Source organism: Protopterus annectens, chromosome 5.part0 (assembly GCF_019279795.1).
Source record: "Protopterus annectens isolate FY-2018-M chromosome 5.part0, PAN1.0, whole genome shotgun sequence".
Taxonomy (NCBI): Eukaryota; Metazoa; Chordata; order Ceratodontiformes; family Protopteridae; genus Protopterus; species Protopterus annectens.
The window spans coordinates 1413767740-1413792309 of NC_056735.1; the positions used below are offsets into that span (position 1 = coordinate 1413767740).

At 42.2% G+C, this 24570-nt stretch overlaps 1 protein-coding gene across 1 annotated transcript in view; it reads left to right on the forward strand.

Annotated features, from left to right (window-relative positions):
- Positions 1–24570, forward strand: part of MTMR2 (myotubularin related protein 2) — an 853325-nt gene that overhangs the window by 505617 nt on the left and 323138 nt on the right. The window contains exon 9 of the mRNA XM_044072012.1: positions 9757–9906. Coding sequence (XP_043927947.1) covers positions 9757–9906 — 150 coding nt within the window. The remainder of the gene's footprint in view (positions 1–9756; positions 9907–24570) is intronic.

The following is a 24570-nucleotide window of genomic DNA, read 5'->3' on the forward strand; positions in this document are numbered from 1 at the left end:
GACGAATGCCAAAAGAAGCTGAAAAGTAAGGTGAACAAAACAATGGTGTGACCAGTACTACTGTATGGTACAAAAACCTGGATAGTGAAGGCAGATTAGTTGAGGACACTAGAGGTGATGGAGATGAAGTGCCTGACATTGGTAGTAGGATGTACATTGTGAGACAGATGAAGAAATGAGGACATCAGTGCAAAAGCACAAGTAAGTCCAATTGAACAGAAGGTGAAAGAGAACAGATTATGGTAGTTCAGGCACATGTGCCGAAAAGCAGAAGACAATCTGGTGAAGAAGATTTGGGACAAACAGGAAATGAGGGCATCTAGAAAAGAGATTGATGGATTGTGTGAGAGAAGACCTGTAACAATAAGGCATGACTGTCAAAGAAGGTAGGAGAGTGGCGTTGAATCGAGAGCAATGGCAACAGTTGACAATACACCCCAACCCCATGGAGAAAATGGGAAGGTTGATGATGATGATGGGAATGGTTAGGACCAGGGAAAATGTCATGTTGATTCTTATGTACAGTATGGTTGCACAAACAGCATCCATGTCAGCATCCTTGTGCACACTCATAAAGGCTTACCAGATACACTTTGGGTGCACAGGTAGACATGGCCGACGAACTGGCTGTATGTGTGATGGGTGACTAGTGTGCACAGCACCTGCATCTCAAAGTAGTACAGCAAGCAGTCAAGTGGATTCTATAAAGAAGAAAGCAGCCAGGCCTTATCAAACTTCCACAGCATTTAAAAGAACCTCTCAGTCAGTATCTAGATCCAGAAGCACAGTTAGGCCAATGTCAAGAAGTTCCAGCATACTCTGTTCTGGACAGTGCAATTAAAAAAAAAAAACATTATACCCATAAACATGTGTTACAGTGGCTGCTTTTTGGCACATAGTACCTGGCAATATACCTAATGTTTGTGCCACTTACCCTTCAAAACTATACAAATTATGACTAATAGTATTTTTATGAAAACCAGGATTTCTATTGTTTTTAAAATAAGTAATTTCTGATATACAGAATAAGCTGACCATGTACCATGCAGCATAGCCCACACATAGACGTAACTGCATGCATCACGTATCATCTGTGCAAGGGATTGTGTATTGCTACCATCGGCTGGCCACCCTCACTATCATCACTAGTGGGGGAATGGTAGAGGAAAGTGCAGTGCCACTACCGGTGACTGACTGCAGTACTTGCACACCAAACCAGTGCACAGTCATGTTACACAAAATGCAGCAGTCATTAAACAGGGTCATACTAAAAGGCAACCCTAGACTTATCCAGGCAACAGAATTAGGCCTTCAGCAGATCAAACATTCACTGAATTACTATCCATGTCTGGACAGAGTGGTGTTGAAAAATTCCTCAGCAGCTCCCTGATAGTAATGGACTCATGTCATCAGCCAGGGTTCAAGTGGGTAGCCTGCATCATCTGGAAAACAAAGCAGGGAGGAGACACATAACAAGAAAAGTGGGTGTGATTACTCAGTACTGCCTATATTACTGTAACAGTACGGCAGCTATGGTTAGGAATATTAAAATACTTTGTACTTACCAACTAGGTAACCATGAAGAATCCTACCATGTAGTAAGAGGTGGCAGAGTGAGCTTGCGTACCAAATATCCAAATCAGGGGTACTGCCAAGATGCTGGGCAGACATGTTGGTGTTGCACTCCCATGCATCACACACATCACCTGACAATTAATGGATTAATAGCCCATGTTAAGTTGTCATTCTCGCCTTCATTCTTGCTGGATGGGTTCGGAGCCGATCCTCGGCTCCGACTCGGCCTATACTATAGCTCAAGAGCTGTTTTTACTGGCTCGAGGCAGCCCTATATCCCACAATACCATGCGCTAACTCCCCAGATCTCGTTTGTCGTTTCGCTGCGAGGTAGTCTGTTTTTACCGGCTCTGGTCAGTAAGTGCTTTTTTCATATATATATTCAGTCTCAGTAGTTTTTTTTCTAGTTAGTTATCCTTCTTAGGTCCCTTCTAACTGCCTTACCCTTTTCGGTAGCCCTTTTTCCCTTTCTTTAGTTAGTTTTTTATCTTGGGCCTACGGGCTTTTCCTTAGTTTTTCCCCCACCCCTTTCAGTGCGTGTGTGGGTTTTTAGTCAGTTCTCCTTAACTTAAATAAGTGTGTGTGTGTGTGGACTGACTGTGTTCCTTTTTATTTTTTGTCAGGATGTCAAAGGACCCTAAGGTTTCAGGATTCAAGAAGTGTGACTCGTGCTGTCAGAAAATGTCTCTGACAGACGTTCACACTTCTTGTGTCTGTTGCTTGGGGCCTTTACACCTGCAGGACTCTTGTTCCGTTTGTCACGGATTTAGTTCAAGAGTCCTGCAGGAAAGGCATAACAAGCTCATCCTAAGGGGCTTGTTAAAGCCTGATGACTCCCCGTCCAAGTCTGGCTCGGGGAAGTCGTCAAAAACCATCAAACCCTCGGCTCCAGCTTCTGAGCCGAGGGCTGGCGTTATCGAGATGGCTCCGACCTCGGTTCCGGCTGGCTCCGAGGTGAGCAAAGTGGTTTCCGCTCCGAAACCATCATCGGAGCCGACCCCAGCGCGCAAGTGCTCTAGGTCCCCTTCGCTAGAGTCCATCAGATCGGCTCCGAGGTCACCTCTCCTATCGGAGCGAAGTCATAGGACTCATTCATCGAGGTCATCCAGGCTCTCCGACCACGACATCGAGAGGGTGGTCAGTAGACTCATAAAATCTCAGGCGCTGGCCCAAATGCTCCAGAGCCCATCTCACCAGACTGTGGCTCCTTTGATACAGCTATCCATTCCTCCTCCGACTCATCTCTCGAGCTCGGAACCGGAGTTTGTCGGAACCGTGACCTTGCCCACGTCGGAGCCAATACTTCCTCCTTCGGCTCCGGTGTCGTCGGCTCCGACCTCTTCATTGGTTCCATCCGTGAAGAGGTCCGGGCGCCGAGACTCCATTGTTGGCTCCAAGGGGGCAAGTGGCATCGGACCCTTGTCCGACCCCACTCTCCCTCTCGGAGCTTCGGCTCTGGTTAGTTCGGCCCCGACGACATTCTCGGAGCCTTCTCTGTTGGTTCCGGGGGTGGTTCTGGTCTCTTCGGAGCCAGTGCTACCTTTGGTATCTGATATGGGAGCCTTTGAGGTGATGAGGAGCGTGCTGGACCCAGTGTCCACTCCAAGGTTAAGTTCTGCAGCTCCTCCCGCTGTAGTGCCTGTTACGGTCTGTGGCCATCCTCTTACACCTGACAGCAGAGATCCAAAGCGTAGGGTACCCACCTTGGGTGTCTCCTCCTCTTCCGAGGGCTCCCCTGAAGTTTCAGGGAAACCCCCTAGGAAAAGAAAGTGCAAGAGGAAGCACATAGACTCCCCCGAGTCTGTCACTTCGGACACCGACTTGGATGAGTCGGAAGGTTCCCCCAGATCCTCCTCTGAGGATGTCTCTTTTTCAGACATCCTGGAAATCCTAAGACAGAGGGGAAATTGGTCCACTCTCAAACCTTCCGAGGACGAGTCGGTTTACCTTGACACCTTTGGATCTCGCCCTTCCACCTCCTGGGTGTCTCCCCCTTTCGACCCACTAATGGAGGTAGTGGCTAGAAAGGCATGGGTAGCTCCTGATTCAATGGAACCTACCCCTAGAAGGCCTTCTAAATTTATTTCTGCACCAGATGACAAATCCTTTCTCACCAAAGGTGTTTCAGTTGATGCTATGGTGGTAGCAGCAGTCACTAAGAAGGAATTGGCTGATCCTTCTGCATCTGTTCATCCTCCTAACAAAGAGTCCATGACCATGGACAGGTACGGCAAGCGGACCTTTGCTTCAGCGACCTTTTCTATGCGATCGCTGAACTATTTATGTCATTTCACTCGCCTTCAGAGAGACTTGCTCAAAGAGCTGGGTGAAACGGCACAGGATCCTTCTGCTGCGGGGTTTAAGGACAAAATAAACTCTCAGCTGGCTACCCTGAACTCCATTGTTAACTCCTCCATGCAGCTTATCTCTTATGCAGCCGATGGAGCGAGTAGGGCCACTGGCACAGGCGTTGCGTTGAGATGTCACGCTTGGATGCGACTCTGTAACTTTGTCGATCCCTTCAAGGCATCCTTCACCAACACCCCCTTTGACGGTTCGGAATTGTTCGGACCTCAGGTGAAGAATACCCTCACCAGATGCGAGCAAGATGGTAAGACGCTCTCTGCCGTGGGAGTCCGTTTTTCCACGCCTTCTAGACCTTATCCTAAGGGACAGAAGGGAGGAAAGATGCGGTTCCACAAACCTCAGGGAGTTGCGCCTGCCACACGTGGTGAATTTCCCCCTAGAGACAGAGGGGGAAATAATAACAGACACCGCCCCAGGGGCAGAGGGGGTCCTCAGAACCAGGGCTCTAGGGAATCTTTTCCTGACCAACCCTTTCAGCATCCCTGAGAAGCTGCCCGACTGTCCGCCTTTGGAGGCAGTCGGGGGAAGATTATCTCTGTACCTGGAAGCCTGGCAATCCCTCTCCCAAGACACATGGGTACAGAAGATCATATCCGAGAGTTACAAAATCCCTTTCACTTTGCCTCCTGTACAACCGCCAAAACCCCTACCAGACGTACCACCCGCACAAAGGGGTCAGGCTCAGCTAGAAATAAAAAAGCTGTTAGAAAAAAGAGTCATCCAGGCAGTCCCAGCAGATCAGCTAGGATCCGGAATTTACTCCAGATTCTTTTTGGTACCAGAAAAGACAGGAGAATGGAGACCCATTTTGGACCTCAGCAGGTTAAACAACTCTGTACTAAAGACAAAATTTCGGATGGTAACACTGCAGTCCATTCTACCCTTTTTGGGCAGAGACAACTGGATGTGCTCATTAGACCTCCAGGATGCGTACTACCATATAAAAAAACACAGGCGCTCCAGGAGGTTTCTCCACTTCCGGCTGGGAGTCAGTCATTTTCAATTCAGGGCCCTGCCCTTTGGTCTCACCACAGCCCCCCAGGTGTTCACCAAATGTTTGGCAGTGGTCACGGCTCACCTGAGACAGAAAGGATTCCAGGTGTTTCCATACTTAGACGACTGGCTCATTTCCGCTACCACCAAACAGGATCTCATAATGGCCAGGGATTACACTATTCAACTTTGCAACAGTCTGGGTATTTCTATAAATTTTGCAAAGTCCTCCTTGTCGCCTTGTCAATGTATAAACTTTATAGGCGCCGTATTAAACACCACAGAAATGTCTGCAACATTACCACCTCAGAGAGTGACAGACATAAGGCGGAATGTTCAGCCCCTGTTTCAGCCCAACAAAGTCCAGGTCAAGCTAGTATTGAAAGTGTTGGGCCTCATGGCAGTGGCGATTCTTCTACTTCCATTAGCCCGCTTCCACATGAGGCTCCTTCAGTGGATGCTGTTTTCTCAGTGGTCCTTTCAACAGCTACCAACGACCCACAACATTTTGATAACCCCATCTTGCAAGGAACATCTCTCCTGGTGCCACTGTCACAGCGGATGCCTCCCTGATCAGGTGGGGGGGCATTATCAGGGCAGGACGGTCCAGGGCACTTGGCAACAGTCAGAATGCCACCTGCACATAAATGTCCTGGAAATGAGGGCTGTGCTTTTGACGTTGCAAGCCCTTCAGAGCTCTCTTCCCACGGGGACTATAGCAATTCAAATGGACAATATGTCTGTGGTGTGGTACATAAACAAGCAGGGCGGAACAAAGTCCTATCCCCTCTGTCGAGAAGCACTCAGACTTTGGCAATGGGCAATTTCATCTCAATGGTTTCTGATAGCAACGCACATCCCCGGGAAGTCCAACGTCATAGCAGACAGATTGAGCAGAACTATTCTCATGCCTCACGAATGGTCTCTAAATCAAGCAGTAGCAGACGGAATTTTTTGGAAGTGGGGCCAGCCTTGCTGCGACCTTTTTGCAACTCCCCAAAACAGCAAGTGCCTCGACTTCTTCACACTCTTTCCTCTGCCAGGCCAACCCCTCAGAGATGCTCTTGTTCACGTTTGGCCCCGGGGTCTTCTTTATGCCTTTCTTCCTTTTCCGTTGATCCCGCAATTAATTCAGAAAGCAACCGCATTGAGATCAAAAATGATCCTCATTGCCCCGTTTTGGCCTCGACATGTTTGGTTCCTGTTCCTGCACAAATACCTACTAGAACAGCCTTGGCATCTGGAACCCCTTCCGGATCTGTTGACCCACCTCACGGGCAGGCTGCATCAGTCTCTACATTCCATCAACCTCACAGCTTGGTTGCTCCACTTCCAGCCATAGCCAGGCTTCCCCTCATTTCTCCTCCTGTTTCGTGATATCATTCTGGCCTCCCATAAGTCCAATACTAGAAAGACTTATGCGAGTAAATGGAAGCGTTTTTCACACTGGGCACAAACTAGATCCTTAGATCCTTTCCATGCACCCATTCATGAGGTTCTGGACTTTCTGGCGGAGCTTTTTCATTCAGGGTCATCATCGGCCACTGTCAGGGTACAATTAGCGGCCATTGCTAATTTTCATGTTGGACTCTCAGAAGCAAATATTATGCCCCACAAACTCTGTAAAGCCTTTCTCAAGGGCATCCTTTTGCTCAGACCTCCAGTCAAAGATCCACCCCCACAATGGGATTTGAATTTAGTTCTAACCTCACTAATTCTACCCCCTTTTGAACCTGCAGCTTCTTGCTCCCTCAAACTTCTTTCTTGGAAAACGCTGTTTTAGTAGCTATAACATCTGCCAGAAGGGTATCAGAACTTCAAGCCTTGTCTGTCCGTCCTCCTTATTTGTTTTTTCATAAAGACAGGGTAACTCTCAGAACAAACCCTTCCTTCCTGCCAAAAGTGTTATCGGAAGCAAATCTAAACCACTCCATTGAATTACCTGTCTTTTTCCCAGACTATACCAACAGGGCTGAACAAAAATTACATTCATTAGATGTTCATCGCCAATTACAGTATTACCTAGACAGGACAAAACAATTCAGAAAGTCAGACCAGCTCTTTCTCTCTTATGCTGCAGGCAAGAAAGGGCTTCCGGTATCAAAGGTTACTCTTTCCAGATGGCTGACATCTATTATTACCTTGGTCTATGAGTTGAGATACAGGCAACTTCCCTCTAGGCCTAAGGCTCATTCAACCAGGGCACTATCAACTTCAACGGAGTTTCAAGCAAGGTTACCACTAGATGCCATTTGTGCAGCAGCTACATGGGCTTCCAAACATACCTTTATTGCCCATTATAAGCTTGATTTATCCTCCAGAAATAGAGCTGATTTTGGTTCCACTGTACTCAGGAGTCTGTTTCATTGAGCCATCCAGGACTAAGATGCTAGGGACGCTGTCCCATCCAGCAAGAATGAAGGCGAGAATGACAACTTAACATTAAGAAGTTATGTCTTACCATAACGTTCCATGTTAGTTGTCTTCTTCTCGCCTTCTTTCTTGCGTCCCTCCCTCCTGCCCCGTAGCCTGGATAGACTCGAGGTTCTGAGTCCTTCCATTTCTGGAGATACAGTATGTTGAATCTTTTTCCTTGTATCCTTAGTGTTACCAGCAGGTAATCTTTTCTCGTAAAAAGAGGATTATAATATTATTATTATAATATTATTATTTATACTATGTCTTAGCTTCCAAACGAGCTCTGGGGAGTTAGCGCATGGTATTGTGGGATATAGGGCTGCCTCGAGCCGGTAAAAATAGCTCTCGAGCTATAGTATAGGCCGAGTCGGAGCCGAGGATCGGCTCCGAACCCATCCAGCAAAAAAGAAGGTGAGAAGAAGACAACTAACATGGAACGTTATGGTAAGACATAACTTCTTATTCTTCTTCCAGTACTGCTCTCCCTGTGGTCCAGATGGGTCCCAATGGGTGCACTGTGTCACACCACACACCTCAGGAAAGAGTGCCATACTGTAGAAGGAACTCATGTTACTGGATTGGTACTGAGGTGACATTGGGAAATAGATGCACTGATCCATATGTGCTATTATTATGTCGAGGAACTGCTGAAATAGATGCACTGATCCACATGTGCTAATATTACATCGAGGAACTGCTGAAGTATCCTCAAGGCAGAAACCTGTGAGATACCCAAAATGTCTCCCAGTTTGTCTCTTAAAGGTCCTTGTAGTAAGCATAGAAAGGGCTATACATATCTTGGTAGGCACAGGTATTGGAAGGCCGCACATTCCCACCAAGCTCCCATTTTTGAGCCACAGAAATCTTACTATAGCCAGTACAGTATCCATGTCCATTCTAAATCTATGCAGGAATTTTTGATCAGCAAAGTTTTTTCTTCTTCTTGGACAGCAAGTGTCTTTTGGTGCAACTGATTATGATGAGGCTGAGATAAACAATGTGAAATGATTAAGCTAGCAGCAAAACCCAGCATCTCTGCAGATTGCAGACTAGATAGAAAATGTATGATGGTGCTTTTTATATTATAAGCACTGTGCAAATGCACTTAAAAAGTGACTATGAATCACACAAAGGAGGGAAGAGCTCCTACTTTGCATTTTACAGTCACAGATGTTTCACATATTTCTCATTTACATATCATAATATCTTCCTTTGCATATTGTATTTTTAGACTGGTTCAGACAGCAGTGCCTAAGCACATCTTATGTCTCTAAATTAAATTGCCCCGCAACACCCCACTGTACCCAAGGGCAACAACTGTGATTGCAACCCTAAATTTTCTCTACCACATAATAAGTTTACTTCTAGTCTTAGCTCCATGTTTCAGATGCTTTGTTGAATAAATTGATTATGATCAAAGACTTAGTTGTAATCCTCTGTTAGTATATTAAATTTCTATAATAGCTGTGTTTAGTATGTTTTATAGTTCTTTGTCTCCCTCTGGTATCTAAAATGTTTAATATGGCTTTCACTGCTTTTTGCTTTCATTAATTTCTTTTTCATTCCTTGTTTTCACTTGTCTTTTACTGATTTAGTTTTTTGTTTGTTTTTTGTCATTGGATGATTTGTTATGGAAGTAATGTATAAGACTATCTATAGTTGTCAAATAGATAGGGTCATAGGAGGTTACTAGGCTAGCAGCCCTGGAGCCTTTCTAAGCCTAGTCATGTTAATCCTGAGTCACCCCAACTGCCCTTGATTAGATGAACGTACTTTACATATCAGCACCAACTACCCCGGTAATGTCAGGCAAGTGCACAAACACGGAAAATTTTTATAGTATTTTTATAGTACTTTTAATATGCTCACTTAAACTTTTCAACCAATTTTGTTGTTTGTTTTTTCTTTTTTCTTTCTATCTCTTGTGCTAGTTAGCTGTGTAGTCACAGGATGCGTCAGATAATGCAACTTTTTGTTATAGCTTCTGCAACAGCTTCTTTAGAGTATCGTGTCAAAAGAAGGTGTTGCAGATGATGTTGACTTCCCTCTGATTTTCCTCTGCATGGGTTTCAATACTGTTATTTGTAGTTGAAGATCTCAATCTGTGGGACATTTTTTCTGTATCTTTGTTTTTTTGGTTCTATGGTAAACTAACTGAGCAGAATTTGAGGGGAAACCATTTGGATGTAGTCAAATCTCATGTGGCTGTTGGAAAAGGTAAAGAGAATGTCCATGCAGCACTGGTATTTGAAACAAAACTGATGAACCTAATATGTGCAGGCAGAAGAACAGCAGTTCTGCTTCCAGAGAACCTCTGTGAGAAATTTGTTGCTGAGAAAATTTTACATGTTATTCTGCTATGATTTAGTTCCTCAGAATTGATAACCATATTTTTTGTTGTAGGGCCTTCCTAATGAAAGCTGGAAAATAACAAAGATAAATGAAAACTATGAGCTGTGTGATACCTACCCTGCTTTGCTTGTGGTACCTGTCAACATTTCAGAAGAAGAGTTAAAACGTGTGGCTGTTTTTAGATCAAGGGGTCGCATACCAGTAAGTACAGAAAACACTTCTTTTTGCATATGATCAGTATGGCAGTAGAATTTAGCTCCATCTGTGGTGATGCTCATCATATTGATCACTGCTGCAATAGCCTTAGCTGTGTGCGTTATATCCTGCCAAGGATATAAAAGCCGGCCAACTTCCAAAGCTTCAAGACACTTTTGACACTGAAATTTTTAGTCAGCTTGAGATGAGCTGACTAAAAAGATGGGTTTAGGTGCCAAGCTTTTCACAGCTTTCCAACCAATGAAGTGAGTTCTCCTCTGCAGGCTTTAGAAGATCAACAGTCAGCTTGTGCTGTTCCGTTGCTAGGCAGATTAGTTCCCTTTGGGGAAAACCTTCCACATTTAAAAATTGATGTGAAAGTTATTTTTAAACTAGGAGTTTGTGTTTTAACGGACTGTCACAAGACTTAACTGTACATTTAAAACAGGAGTGCATTTTTTGCCTGTCGGTTTTAAAAGTTGTTTAAAGTAATTGAAACTCATTCATTTTTTTCTGTAGTAAATTTGTGTTAATTTTATTTTGGGGACTGACTATAGAGTCTTATACAAGTTAAACAAAGTCCAATATTTCCAGTTTTTCTTGTTCTGTCATGTTTTACAAATATAATTAATGCTTCATAATCCCACATTTATTTGTCAATTTCCTAGTTGCTGGTTTTATTTTTGTTTATCTCCCTCTCCAAAATCCAGTCTCTGCTTCATTTCCAATGCACTCTCAGTTCTAATCACATGTTGTGCTTTTTTCTCAAGCATTTCCCATTGAAACAATTGAAAAGGTTTCACTGGCGCAGTCTGTCTGTGGTCTTTATTATCGGAAGAACAAGAAAGAGAATCTCCGTCTGTTTGATAGCTCACTTTTTGTTGGACAAACTTTTGTATTTCGTTGTTAGCATGGTCTGCATCAAAAAATGATTTTGTCCCTCCAGGAAAAAATATTTTGAAGATAGCTCGGTACAGTAGTTTGAATCTGACTCCTGCTTCTTGGTATTCCTTGATTAGCGGAATACATTTACTCCTCTTCCATTTGGTGTACAGTGAGGAATCAATTTCCACAAACACTCTTCTGTCTCCCAGTTTTAGTACTTTGTCCTTCTGCCACAGTTTTGTCAGAATCAACTCCTTCTGCTTTGAAGATTGCATACTTACTATTAAACGTCTAGGTTGCTTTCTCATGCCTAGGCTTGAAGCATACACACAGTGTGCCCTTTCAATTAAAGGCCACTGTTGTGGAATACCAGTCCAGTTGCTTATTTGTGCTTTTATAAAATGAGTACAGTCTTTTCCTTCTGGCTTCTGTGGTACAGCAGAAAGTCTCAGGTTTTCCTTACATGCTGTGTCCTCTAATTCTGTTTTTTTTTTTAAAACATCTCTTTGTGAGTATATTCAGCCAGGCTTTTCTTCAGTTCATCCTTTGATTTTTGCAGTTTTATCACCACATCTAAGTATCCCTTTAAAACTTTTTTCATTTGTTCCAGCCTTTTGTTATTTCAGCTGATATACTCCATCAGTGTTTTGTTTATTTTAATCAGCTCTGAGTGCACTTGATTTATTTATTCCTGTAGATTACTAGAAGTCATGTCTTGCACATAGCTGGAGCTTGCACTGCTTTTTGCTGAACAGCTGCAGAATTCTTGACAGTCAGTGTTTTTTCCTCACTTTTTGTGATTGATTTTCTTTCAGGTTCTCTGAATTTCTTTTTTGCTGGCAGTATACTTACTAGCCAGTTACTGAAATTTACCGAAAAATATGAGTTTACTGTCTCTCTTGTGAGTTTCTGTTTTTACATTCAGAGAGCCGAAATTAAGCTGTTACTTAATGTGCAGCCATCTTGGAAATCCAAACATTAGTGTTCTTAAGGCTGAGGCAAATTAAGTCAATAGCACAACTAACACCTTTGGATTGATGCCTGTTATAAGAAAGAGTAGTAGAAAAGTTTACATAATTTCATCATATGAGACTCTACAGCTGTATGCCTCTTGTAGCAGAGGAAGATCTGTCAGATGTAGACTGGTTGCAAGTGTCTAATCAATAGAAATGAAATCAGTGTCACTGTTAAAGTTGTTTAGCATATGTTATCAGATTATTAGATTTTTATTGTAATTCTAATATGACATTGGGGGCTGTAGTGCCTGCTTTATGTGAACTAAGAAGAGAAATAATGTGAACAAGTAGGTAGGCTGTCTACCAGAAAAAAAAAAAAAAAAACATTTTGAACCATCCTTTCCATATGGATATATTTTGCTATCTGACACTTGAATGGGGGGGAGGTAAGGTTCTGGTTAGTAACAGTTGGTAAAATATGTCTAGTTTGGTTGAGATGCTTCCAAGAAGAACTGTCTGTCGCAGAATGGCCCAAACTGCCTCAAAAACTTTTGACCAAATTGAAATAACATAGCTCTTTGCTAATCTAAAGAAGCAAACTAGGAGCTTCACCAATGGAACCTGGACTAAAAGCGTGGATTCCTAAATAATCAATTATAAACCCCTGAGTAATATGGATGAGGCACTACCTTACAAAGAATACTCCATCTAAATCAGATACAGTAATTTCAGAGGATGCCTTTATTATCATAATGAGAGCTTATGTGGGAAAAAGAGGTAAACAATACAAAATCAAACAACCAATGGTGGTTACCATTCCACCAATTAAAATGGTAAGAAGGAGACTCACTTTGCTTTATGGTGACATCCAGTTGCTTTGAAACTAGCAAAATTCTCCTCATTGACCTTGGTGCTGCCAAAATTAAAGACATTAGCAGTATCTTCATCAGTACCTACATTTCTATCCCTGTGGTAATGTCAGATCAAGAAGATACAGTGGAAGAACAGCCTAGCAGATCTAGAGAGTTTTCACAAACAAGAGCACCTATTGATTCTAACACTTTGGCTTCCATCTTGCTGCATCCTTCCTGCAAGATATTTGCAACAGAGCATTTCATTCTGATACAGTAAACTGCACCAAAACAGCAAAAGCCTGTTTCTGTACCCTTAGTATCTTTCTTCAACTATGAGTCTTTGCTAAGTACTCCAGACATTCAAAGAGGTAGGTAAAAAAGAGAGAGAACTACTTCTACAGGTACTGCAAGTTAAGACAAGGATTTCTATGCAAGTCTGACTAATTCTCCTTTGGGAACACTTTTCCGTATAAGAATAATACAATCTTCAGGATGTCCACCAGCAAGTATTTCCTTTATTGAAATCATGTTTTATGAGAGAATTTCTTTGGTTGGTTGATGGATAATCCCACATCCCCTTAAAAAACGTGCAAGGATATTATGAGGCTTACAAATACAAGTTGGTCTGTTCCTCTACTCTACTACACTTTGCCAGTACTCAGTGTCCAGATTCAGTTTTCATTATGCAGGAAACACTGATAGGTTTTATAAATATCCTTTAAATTGACAAGATTTGTACAACTATCATAAGGTTGTCCTTGCAGCTGTCTTTGTATCTGCATCTTAACAGAGTGGAAAAACTGTTTCCCTAACATCCTTTCCATTAGATAATGATTCTATGTTATTAGGTAAAAATAGAAAAATGGTGTATATATCTAATAAGTTTGGGGATATATCCTTAAACTATTTGGCATACATGATTTCTTAGTTCCATCTCAGGGCAGATTTAAAAAAAAACAGTGTCATTTGAAAACTGAAAAAGTTATTTGCTACATTAAGCAGGATATGTATAATACTGCAGATACTGCAAAAACAGCTGCTGTCTCAGGGGTATGCTGTTATTTCTCAATTATTATTTTTTTTGTTTGGTCAACCATCAGATCACAGTATTGTTGACTTAGAAAAAAAGAGGCAAAACAAGTTCTCATGTACAGTATATGACTAAACAATCCCAAATATGGGCATGGAATGGGGTGGTGTGAAGCATTTCTCACTTGCTTTCAATTAGTGATGTTATCTTTAATGGTTCCAACCACAGTATTGGTGGAAACCTTTGTATCGCATCTGGTCTGCATTGGCAATGGAATGGGGCAGAGCTGATGAATTTTAGGGCCGGGTATAAAGACAATGAATGGTGGGCAAAGGCACAAGTTACAATTTACTGTAACAGGGACCTCCTCTTGAAGATCTGTGGTTATGGAAAGTGTTCTTACACAGAGCTTTACCATCTTACCTGCAGTATATCTGGGCATTATGTTAAGGCATTACATGGGCATTTAAAGATGAGTAAACCTACATATGAGCTTAAAGTCGTTGAGTGAATGTATGGTAACTTGAGAAAAATGGAGTCTGGTTTAGCAGAATTAAGTAAACAAGAAACGTTTTAGATTTTTAAGTTAGGGACTAAAACATTGTATGGCCTGAGTGATGTGTTGTTTGTATTAATACATATAAAAATAATGGTTTAAATGTAGTTAGTTTCAATGTGACATTTTATATATATATATATATATATATATATATATATATATATATATATATATATATATATATATGGGTCACCTTCAGATGACCGAACGCTCATTTGAACGAAATCCATATAACCGACATAACATTACCGAAACTTCAGATTAATGAAACCTAATGAAAACCCAAAACAGTTATTGACCTAGAGTCTGTTGCAGCAGTAGCTACCTGGATGGAAGTATGCCCTTTTCCATAAGGTAGTGCAATCTCTGAGTTGATATAATTAAGTTACAGGGGTGGGGGAGTGCAATATATTCAGGTTCTTGTCATGTTACTTTAATGGGGTAGGGTTAATACTGGTATGGTGTTTTAACCGTGTATGTTGTTGTTTTGTTTTCATGTTTGTTTCCAGAAAGTGAGTGACTTTTTGATTTTTGGGTTTCATTATTGTCAGATTCCGCTAATTTGAAGTTTCAGTAATGTCTTCTTGGTTATATGGGTTTTGTTCAAAGGCTCATTTGAAGTAGACCCATTTACATACAGATATATATATATATATATATATATATATATATATATATATATATATATATATATATATATATATATATATATATATATATATATATATAGAGCCAAACTGTAGCCATACACCATATGTTCACCATAGCCAAACTGTGGAACGCTCTCCCTACACCACTACGTAACATACCAAACCATAACGACTACAAATCCATGCTTCACTCCCATCTCACCTCCAAATGGGAATGTCCTTCACATGCTCCCACCTAAAACACCCACACCACTAACTACACTCCTAAATCATTTTTCTTTGCAAAATTTAACAATATGTCGTCATAGGTCTTTCTCTTTACATCTTTCCAAATTATTCTTTATATTATATATTCTTATTATTATACATCTTTCCTGGGCAGCCATGGTAGTGCAGTGGTTAGCATTGCCGCCTCACAGCAAGAGGTTATCTGGTTCAATCCTTGGCTGGGGTGCCTTCTGTGTGGAGTCTGCATGTCCTCCCTCTGGTCACGTGGGTTTCCTCCGGGTGCTCCGGTTTCCTCCCGCATCCCAAAGACATGCTGTAGGTGGATTGGACACTCTAAAAATTGGCCCTAGGTGTGAGTGTGTGCATGTGTGTGCCTTCTGTGGAAAGATGGGCGCCGGGCTGGCAACTCGACACTGTAAAACTCCACTGCCAATCATGAGCGGACAGATGATCCGCTGTGGCGACCCCTAACCGGGAGAAACCGAAAGAAGAAGAAGATTATACATCTTTCCTATTTCTTTTGCATGCCCCCCTCTAGCCTGCCTTACACATATTCTCAAACTGACACTCTCTTAATTGATAAGCAGTGTATCTATTAATGTAAAACTGTTATTTCCTGTACATAATCATTTTGATATAATATAATCACATTATCTGTTACTAATGTGGCAAGATTCTGTATTTTTGCCTTTTCCAAGTTTTACAAAACTCTGTACTTATATTTTGTAATGTTACAAATGTCTGTATTTGTATTCAGAGCTTTTCTCCTCGGGTCTCCACTGAAAATGGCCACAAGCCCAGCTGGACTAACCCGGTTAACAAACAATAAATAAATAATAAATAAATTTTATATATATATATATATATATATATATATATATATATATATATATATATACATATATATACATATATACATATATATATATATGTGTATATATATATATATATATATATATATATATGTACATATACATATGTATATATATATATATATATATATATATATATATATATATAGTTTCACTTCAGTATCTCGAAATGCTGAAACACCGAAACTCTAATGGCCGAGAGCTGAACGTCGAAGTTTTAGTATTTCGAAATACTGAAGTGCTACATAAAAAAAAAAGCAGACTACATACATTTATGCAGGGGGGCTCCCCCCACATCCCCCCTACTTAAATATACCAACTCCGAGATCGCCACAGTGGAGGAAAGGGAAATCTCCTTTTCCGTGCCATATACGGAAGTGCAGAACAGGAGATTTGCCATGTCCCCACTATCGTGCAATCACGAGGAAGGATATTTAAGTGAGGGGGTGCATGGGGCTTGCCCCCCTGCAGAAACAGTACTTTTCTTTATTTAAACTTTGTTTTTAGTGCCACTTCAGTATTTCGAAATACTGAAACTTCGGCATTGTGCTCTCGGCCATTAGTGCTTTGGTGTTTCAGTATTTCGAGATACTGAAGGGAAACCATATATATATATATATATATATATATATATATATATATATATATATATATATATATATATATATATATATATATATATATATATATATATATATATATATATATATATATATATATATATATATATATATATATATATATATATATATGTATAGTGTCACTTCAAGGAAGACTATTTGACTGTATTGACTATTTGATTATTTGACTATATTTTTAAACATGATTTTTTTAGTGATCTTTCTCTTGTTGAATAGGCCTTCTGTTGAATCCTATTAAGACTCTAAGACTCCTTTTGTTATCATAATCACAATTTTTCATGGATGAAAAGTGAAGTGAATGACAACATATTGTGCTTTTTATGTAAGAAGAGTTCTTATCTGCATCACCAGCTACCCTGGTTTGATTGGAGGCCTCACATCTGAGGGGCTTTAAGACTTGAGCAGCTGATTGTCAGATGTGCTATTATGAGACTTGTATGTGTTTTTCAGTACATCACATTGACTCTGGAGTATTTTTGGTGAGCAGGTAGGCAGTGCACTTGAGGAGTACAGACAGACATATACAGTGGGGTGCATGCTTCCTAAACTGATGCTGTTACATGTTGTGTGTGAAGGGGAGAGAGGAACAGCAAACCAGAGATAAAAAGAAAGGACTGACACTGTAGCCTGATTTCTTAAAGCCTTGGCCCCAGTCTGAATGAATAAATCAGTTTGCATTTACAGAACTCCAGATGTCCTTCCATTTCACTGTTGCAGTATTCATTACATTAGGGATCCCCTGCCAAGGGGGGTCCAACGTCTGACCAGTATACCAAAGCCTTTAAGTTAGTTTAAGGTATGCCGTAGATCATTCTTATGCTCCTTGCATGGCATAGAACATAAAGGTGACATCCAAACATGCCATCCTCAGAACTTCTTTACCGCCAATCCAAGTGCCATCTCTTGATCATTGATCTGAATGCCTGTTCCTCTGCTGGTTCACCAAGTTGTGGCAGTTAAGTGCCCCATTGGGGTTTTGTTTTACTTGTCTTCCTTTTATTATATTATTGCTTGTGGGGTTTCATGTCATCCAAGAAGGGTAAATGCCAATGTGGGAGACAGATTCCATATAAAGACCACCATGAAAAGTGTCTCTTTTGCCTTGGTGCTTCACACAACCATATGTCCTGCTCTATCTGTCAGGCCTTTGTTCCTAAAACCCTTCATAGTAGATTTTCTTTTTTGGCACTTTATCATGAAATCCAGCATCTTAAACTTCTTGCTAAGGACACTGTGAAGAAGAAGGCCAAGAAATCTAGGCCAGAATCTTCTGCTGTTAAGCCTCCACTGGATGTTTCTCCTGAGGCAAGTGAATGCCCGGAGGTTCACCTGGCTTTACAGTTGGACTCCTCTGCCATGACCAGGTTGGAGACTGGTGGAGATCCGACTTTAAGCACATCAAAGGAAACATTGCAGACATCCATTTCTGACACTCAGGGGGAATCACTGCTGATTATCTCTGAGGGGCCTGGGGGGGGGGGGTCCTCAAATCTTAGTCAGAGAGGAAGTTCCTTCTACCATTATTGAATGCCATCCTGGGTCGGAGCCTTCTAAATTCTATAAGGCGGATGTCCCATTGAAGAAAAAGCAAAAGACTAAATATATTTCTCCTGTTCCTAAGGATCCACAGAGTGAATGGCAGTCCTTCATGCAGGGCTTGCTTAGTGCTTTGACGGCTTTAAAACCTTCTCAAGGAGATGTTCTTCGTCTCACATTGCTGCAGTCATAACCTGTGGGTAGTGAATACCAAAGAGCTAGGCTGGCGTCGGTCACTGTCGCCTAGAGCTGACGTCAGTACGTAGTAGTACTTAAGCGCATGACCGACGCCATATCCTCAGTCTTTCTTGCCGCGTGGTCCGAAGCAGAAGCAGCGTTTGCAAGTGCCGTTCGGCATTCTGAAATTTTCATTTATCGAGTTTCAGACCGAAGACCAAGTTGGGCTAAGTACCCCGTTGGGGAAATTTTTGTCTTTTCTTGCCTCAGTTATCCGGATGTCAGAAAAAGTTAATAATTGTATTTCTTGTGGGAAACAGATACCTCATAGGGATTATCATTCTTTCTGTATTCCTTGTTTGGGGCCTGAGCACGACATGGTCGGGTGTCGCTTTTGTGCTAGATTTAATAAGCGCACCATTAAACGAAGATTAGACTGTGCCAGGCTTGTTTTTGGTAAACTGTGTAACTATAACATGCCCGCTACCGCTAAAAAGCGTAAGGATAAATCTTTGAGGTCTAAACCGGATGAGTCGTCCATTGCGGACGCCGGTTCTACGGAGCCTCCGGTTGAATCTGTGGATCCTGCTGAGGGTTCGGCTGAATCCCAGGGGGAACCTTTACTTTTACAGGAGTTGGCCTCTCAGGAGTTAGGCCAGGCTGAGGGTGCTTCTCAGGTGTCTGTAGTTCCAGCTTTACAAAAGGTTATTAGGCCTTCTACTTCAGTGGCTAAAGGCCATGCTAAGGCCAAACCTTGTCTTGTTGGCCCTGGTCATAGTTCTAGCTCTCCAGCCCCTGTTCCTAAAAAGCATATGTTGAAAATGGCAGAGGACTTGATTACTTTGATCAGGGGTTCTATGCCCCCCCCAGAGAAGAGGCCTAGGGTGGAGGCAGATTTAGAGGGAATGGATCATTCCTCTGACTACTCTGAATCCTCAGCTGAAGAAATTCAGGATTTCCCTTCCTATTCAGATTCGGATGCAGAGGACTCCTGTCCGTCTGCTTCTCCTCCAGAGGATTTTTCTTTTTCTGAGACTTTACATTCCATGAGGGAACATTTCAAGTGGGAAGGTCAAGATTTTTCAGATTCTCGGAAAAGGCTTAGCGAATTTTGTTTCTGCCACAACATAGGCCCTTGGCTATTCCTCCTGTCTTAGATGTTGTTCAGGATGTTTTTTCTGAATCTTCCCTTAATCCTGATTCTTTGCCTCTGGCCCCTGTTAAGCCAGACAGGTATTACAGAGTTCCAGAAGCACATAAGTATTTGTACAAGAGTCCTAGAGCTGATCCGAAACTATTATTCAAGGTCCCAAGGGTGTTAGGGCTTCTGTGGCTAAGAATCCAGTTCCTTTGGATAAGGATTCTAGAGCGTTAGATAGGTGGGGGAAAAAGTGTACACCTCCTCTACGTTAGCTATGAGGGCTTTGAATTGCCAATTTCATATGCTGAAGTATCAGAATTTTTTGTTAGGCCAATTGAAATCTAAGGTGGATGCTTTATCTGAGGGTATAGAGTGTAAGGAGCTCCAGGAGTTGGTTCATGCATCAGATCAAGTTGGCAAACATTCTTTGCAGTGTGGTTTTGATGCTCTTCAGGCTTCATCCAGGGTGGCTGCTACAGGTTCAGTTATTCGTATACATGCCTGGCTTAAGGATCAAAATTTGTCAGAGCATGTTAAGGCTCGGATTTTGGATGCTCCTCTTCAATCTGAAGTACTTTTTGGCCCTCCTGTGGAATCAGTTTTGAAAAAGATGGAAGATAAGGCTAAGTCTATGCAGACGGTCAAGGATTTTATGCAGGTGCAGCCCCCTAAGTTTAGTAGGAATTGGCCTGCTAGAGGATGGTCTTATCCTTCTTCGGATTATCAGTCTAAGGGCAGGTCTAGACGTGGCTCACGCTCAGGGTTCTTTCAGACCTAGGACTTGGAGCTCTCCTGCACAGTCTTCTGGTGAGGGTAGGGGTCAGCCCTTTCGTAAGCAGACCCAATGACCTGTATCTTCCGCTGCCAGACCCTTCTTTACTGGCAGCTCCTCTAGGAGGAAAGTTGGGACTTTTCAAACAAAACTGGAATTTGGTCACCCAGGACCAATGGGTGTTGGATATAATAAATCAAGGTTACAAGTTTTATTTTCACACTTTTCCTCCTTTCAAAGGCATGCTGGATGTGCCTCCTCAGCAAAGGCTGGAGGCTCAGGAGCAAATTTCTCTGCTTTTGCAGATGGAGGCAATTCAGGTGGTCCCTCCGTCAGAAGTAGGCCTAGGATTTTATTCCCGTCTATTCCTAGTGCCAAAGAAAGGAAACACTTGGAGGCCAATTCTGGATTTGTCCATTCTCAATACCTACCTAGACATTCCAAAGTTCAAGATGTTAACATTACAACAACTTCTGCCTATGCTAGGCAAAGATCACTGGATGGTAACCCTGGATCTCAAAGAGGCCTATCTTCACATCCCTATCAGGCCCAGTTGCAGGAGATTCCTGAGATTTTGGGCTGGTACTTTGCATTATCAGTTCTCTGCATTGCCCTTTGGTTTATCTACTGCACCCAGGGTATTCACAAAAGTTCTGGCTCCTGTGATTGCTTTCTTCAGACAGAGAGGAATACAAATTTACCCTTATCTGGACGATTGCCTGATTCTTGCTCAAAACAAAGACATATTACTACAACATCTCCAGTATGTAATGGCAGTTTTAAGATGCCTAGGGTATTCTGTGAATGAAATAAAGTCCAGTCTAGTACCCTCTCAGGACATGTGCTTTCTGGGTGTGAGACTGAATACAGCTTCTCAGATGGCATTTCTGACCCCAGACAAACAAAGAACTCTTCATCTTTACTTCCAGCAGTTATCAGTAATGTCCAGGCTGACTGCAAGGACAGTCCTTCAAGCCTTGGGGTTCATGGCATCTTGCATTCTAGTACTTCCCAATGCCAAACTGCATATGAGGAAGCTACAATGGTATCTCAAAAGTGTGTGGACTCAACACTGCCACGGTTTGGACACTGTCATTTGGATTATACCTTGCATCCAGAAGGAATTCTTGTGGTGGGCTCAGGAATGTCACCTAAACAAGGGACTCTCTGTGACCCGACCAGAGGCGAGTCAGATCCTAACGACAGATGCCTCGGACTTGGCTTGGGGAGCACACTTCAATGGGAAATGGATACAAGACATGTGGCCTCCCAAACTACTACATTTGCATATCAACATGAAGGAGATGTTAGCAGTTCAGTTTGCTTTGATGGCCTTCAAGGACCTGCTTCAGCCGGGACAGGTGTTGATTCAAACAGACAACACAACAGTCATGTGGTACATCAACAAGCAGGGGGGAACCCATTCCTACCCTCTTTGCAGGCAAGCAATGATTTTGTGGGAGACTGCTCTGAGTTTTCGAATCAATCTTCAAGCACGGTTTCTGCCAGGAGCTCAGAACTCCCTAGCAGATATATTGAGCAGGCAAATTGTGGATCCCCACGAGTGGAAACTGGATCCTCAGGTTTTCAAACAATTGACTGTGACTTGGGGAACTCCAGACATAGATCTGTTCGCTTCTCCACTGAATTTTCAACTTCCAAAAGTTTGCACAAAGATGTTCCACCCAGATGCTTGGAAAGTGGATGCTCTATCTTTCAGTTGGAACAACCTTCACGTTTATGCTTTTCCTCCTCTGCCTCTTCTCCCCAAGGTACTCTTGAAAGTCAGGCAGGACAAGCCTTGCATGATTCTAATAGCACCAGATTGGCCACGTCAGCATTGGTATCCTCTGCTGAGGAGTTTAATCCAGGAGCCTCCTTGGCTTCTGCCACAGGTTCCTCATTTGTTGTCCCAGTCAAACAATCATTTTCTCAATGTTCAGGTGCAGTCCCTCCATCTAACAGCCTGGCGTATTCTGTGATGGAGCCGGTGGGGTCTCAGCTTCCTCAACAGGTTTTGAATGTCATTTTGGAAGCCAGGCGGCCTATCACTAGAAAAGTTTATGCTGATAAATGGAAGAGATTTTTTCTTTGGAGCACTGCAAAGGGTTTTGATGTTTCAGTGCCTAATTTGAGTTTTGCACTACAGTATCTTACTGAATTACTGGACAAGGGTTTGTCATTCTCTTCTGTGAAGGTTCATGCTGCAGCCATTTCTGCTCACTATGATTGTGACCCTCCTTTATTTTCTCATCCTTTGTTCAAACAATTTCTTAGAGGGGCAAAGAATATAAGACCCCCACGTAGAAATCCTACTCCTTCCTGGGATCTCAATTTTGTTTTGGAGAAACTTACTTTACCTCCTTTTGAACCTGCAGCTACGTCTGAACTGAAGTTTTTGTCTTGGAAGACTGCTTTTTTGTTGGCCATTACTTCTGCTAGGAGGGTATCTGAATTGCAGGCACTCATGGCAGTTGAACCCTTTTTGATATTTCATAAGGATAGAGTTTCTTTGCGAACTAACCCTACTTTTATGCCTAAAGTGGTTTCTAATGTGGCCTTGAACCAGTCTATTCATTTGCCTACTTTTTATGCTGATCCCCAAAATAAAGGGGAAAAAGTCTTGCATTCTTTGGATATCCACAGGCAGTTCCGTTACTATTTGAGCAGAACTAAGGAGTTCAAACAGACTCAACAGTTATTTGTTTCTTTTGCTTTGAGTTCACAAGGGAAAGCTGTTTCTAAGCAGACTATTTCAAAGTGGATTGGTCATTGTATTGCTTTTTGTTATTCTCATCATGGGAAGGATGTTCCTGCTGGGATCAGACCTCATTCTACTAGGGCTACTGCCACTTCTGCTGCTTTTCTAAGGGGTGTAGCTACTAAGGATATTTTGGAGGCAGCTACTTGGAGTTCAGTACACACTTTTACTAAGCATTACCATCTCCCTCTTTATTCCAAGTCCAGGGCTGGGTTTGCCACTGCAGTTTTACAGGGCATGTTAGCAGCTCCTAATGCTTTGTAGTTTGCCAGCCTCCCTTTTCCTTTGCTTTGGGATTCTACCCACAGGTTATGACTGCAGCAATGTGAGACGAAGAACATAGTACAGTTTTGTACCTACCATAAATGTAGATGTTCGAGGATCCACATTGCTGCAGTCCAATTATCCCTCCCTCCTTCCCCTCTATAGTTGTGGTTGCTGGGTTTCTTTTTGGGATACTCTTTATTTCCACACTGGTGGTTGTTGGGTTTTTACTACTTTAGTTCTGGCCTTCATTTTTAGGCCTTTTGACATCTGGGGCAAGAAAGACTGAGGATATGGCGTCGGTCATGCTCTTAAGTACTACTACGTACTGACGTCAGCTCTAGGCGACAGTGACCGACGCCAGCCTAGCTCTTTGGTATTCACTACCCACAGGTTATGACAATGTGGATCCTCGAACATCTACATTTATGGTAGGTACAAAACTGTACTTTTCTGTTCCAACCCCCCCCCCCCCTTGGTCCTCCACTCCCCCTTAAATGACACAGAAAACAGGATTCCTTTGTGAAGGAGGCAGATTCGGTTGAAGAATCCCTTCTCTTCTCAGATTCCCTTTCCTTTAGATTATATATTGGAGGAAGAGGAGTCTACCAGTCCTGACACTCCCTTTGAAGAGATTTCTTTTGGGACACTATCTCTAGGATGATGTAGTTCTTTAAATAGGATTGTGCTCAGGTTTCTGAGATACAAAAAAGTATTAAGAGTTGCTGCAGATGGATTCTCCAAGAACTTCTGCTGTTCCTCCAGTTTTTGCTACCTTGCTGGATGCATTTTCTAATGCCTGATAGATTCTGTAGAATGCCTGAGGACTGCAAATTCTTGTACAACTGTCCTTCTGCTGACCCCTCTGTGGTTTCTGTAGCTTCTGACAAGCCATCTCAATTGCTTCCTTCTCCTTATAAAAAATAAATAAATAAGTTACTACCTTCTTATAAAGATAACAGAACCATGAAAAGGTTAGGCAAGAAGCTTTATACCTTTGCTACTTTGGCTTTTAGGGCTATTAATTATCAGACCCATATGACCAGGTACTTCTTGGCTCTCCTAACCCAGCCCTGTCAGGTTATTTCTGATCTTCTAGACTCTGAAGGTAAAAAAAAAACTTCTGCCCTTTCCCTGTTAGGGACTTCTTCCCAAGTGGCTCGTCATTCCATTAAGTGTAGTTATGATGCAGCAGATGCTTCCTTTATGACTGCTGCTTTTGGGTCAGTGATGAAGAGGTATTCAACCTTTGCCTGACGATATTAATGTTAAGTTGATGGATGACCCTCTAGATAATTAACACTTGTTTGTCAAAGCTGCTGCTGCTGGTTTGTTTAAATCCCT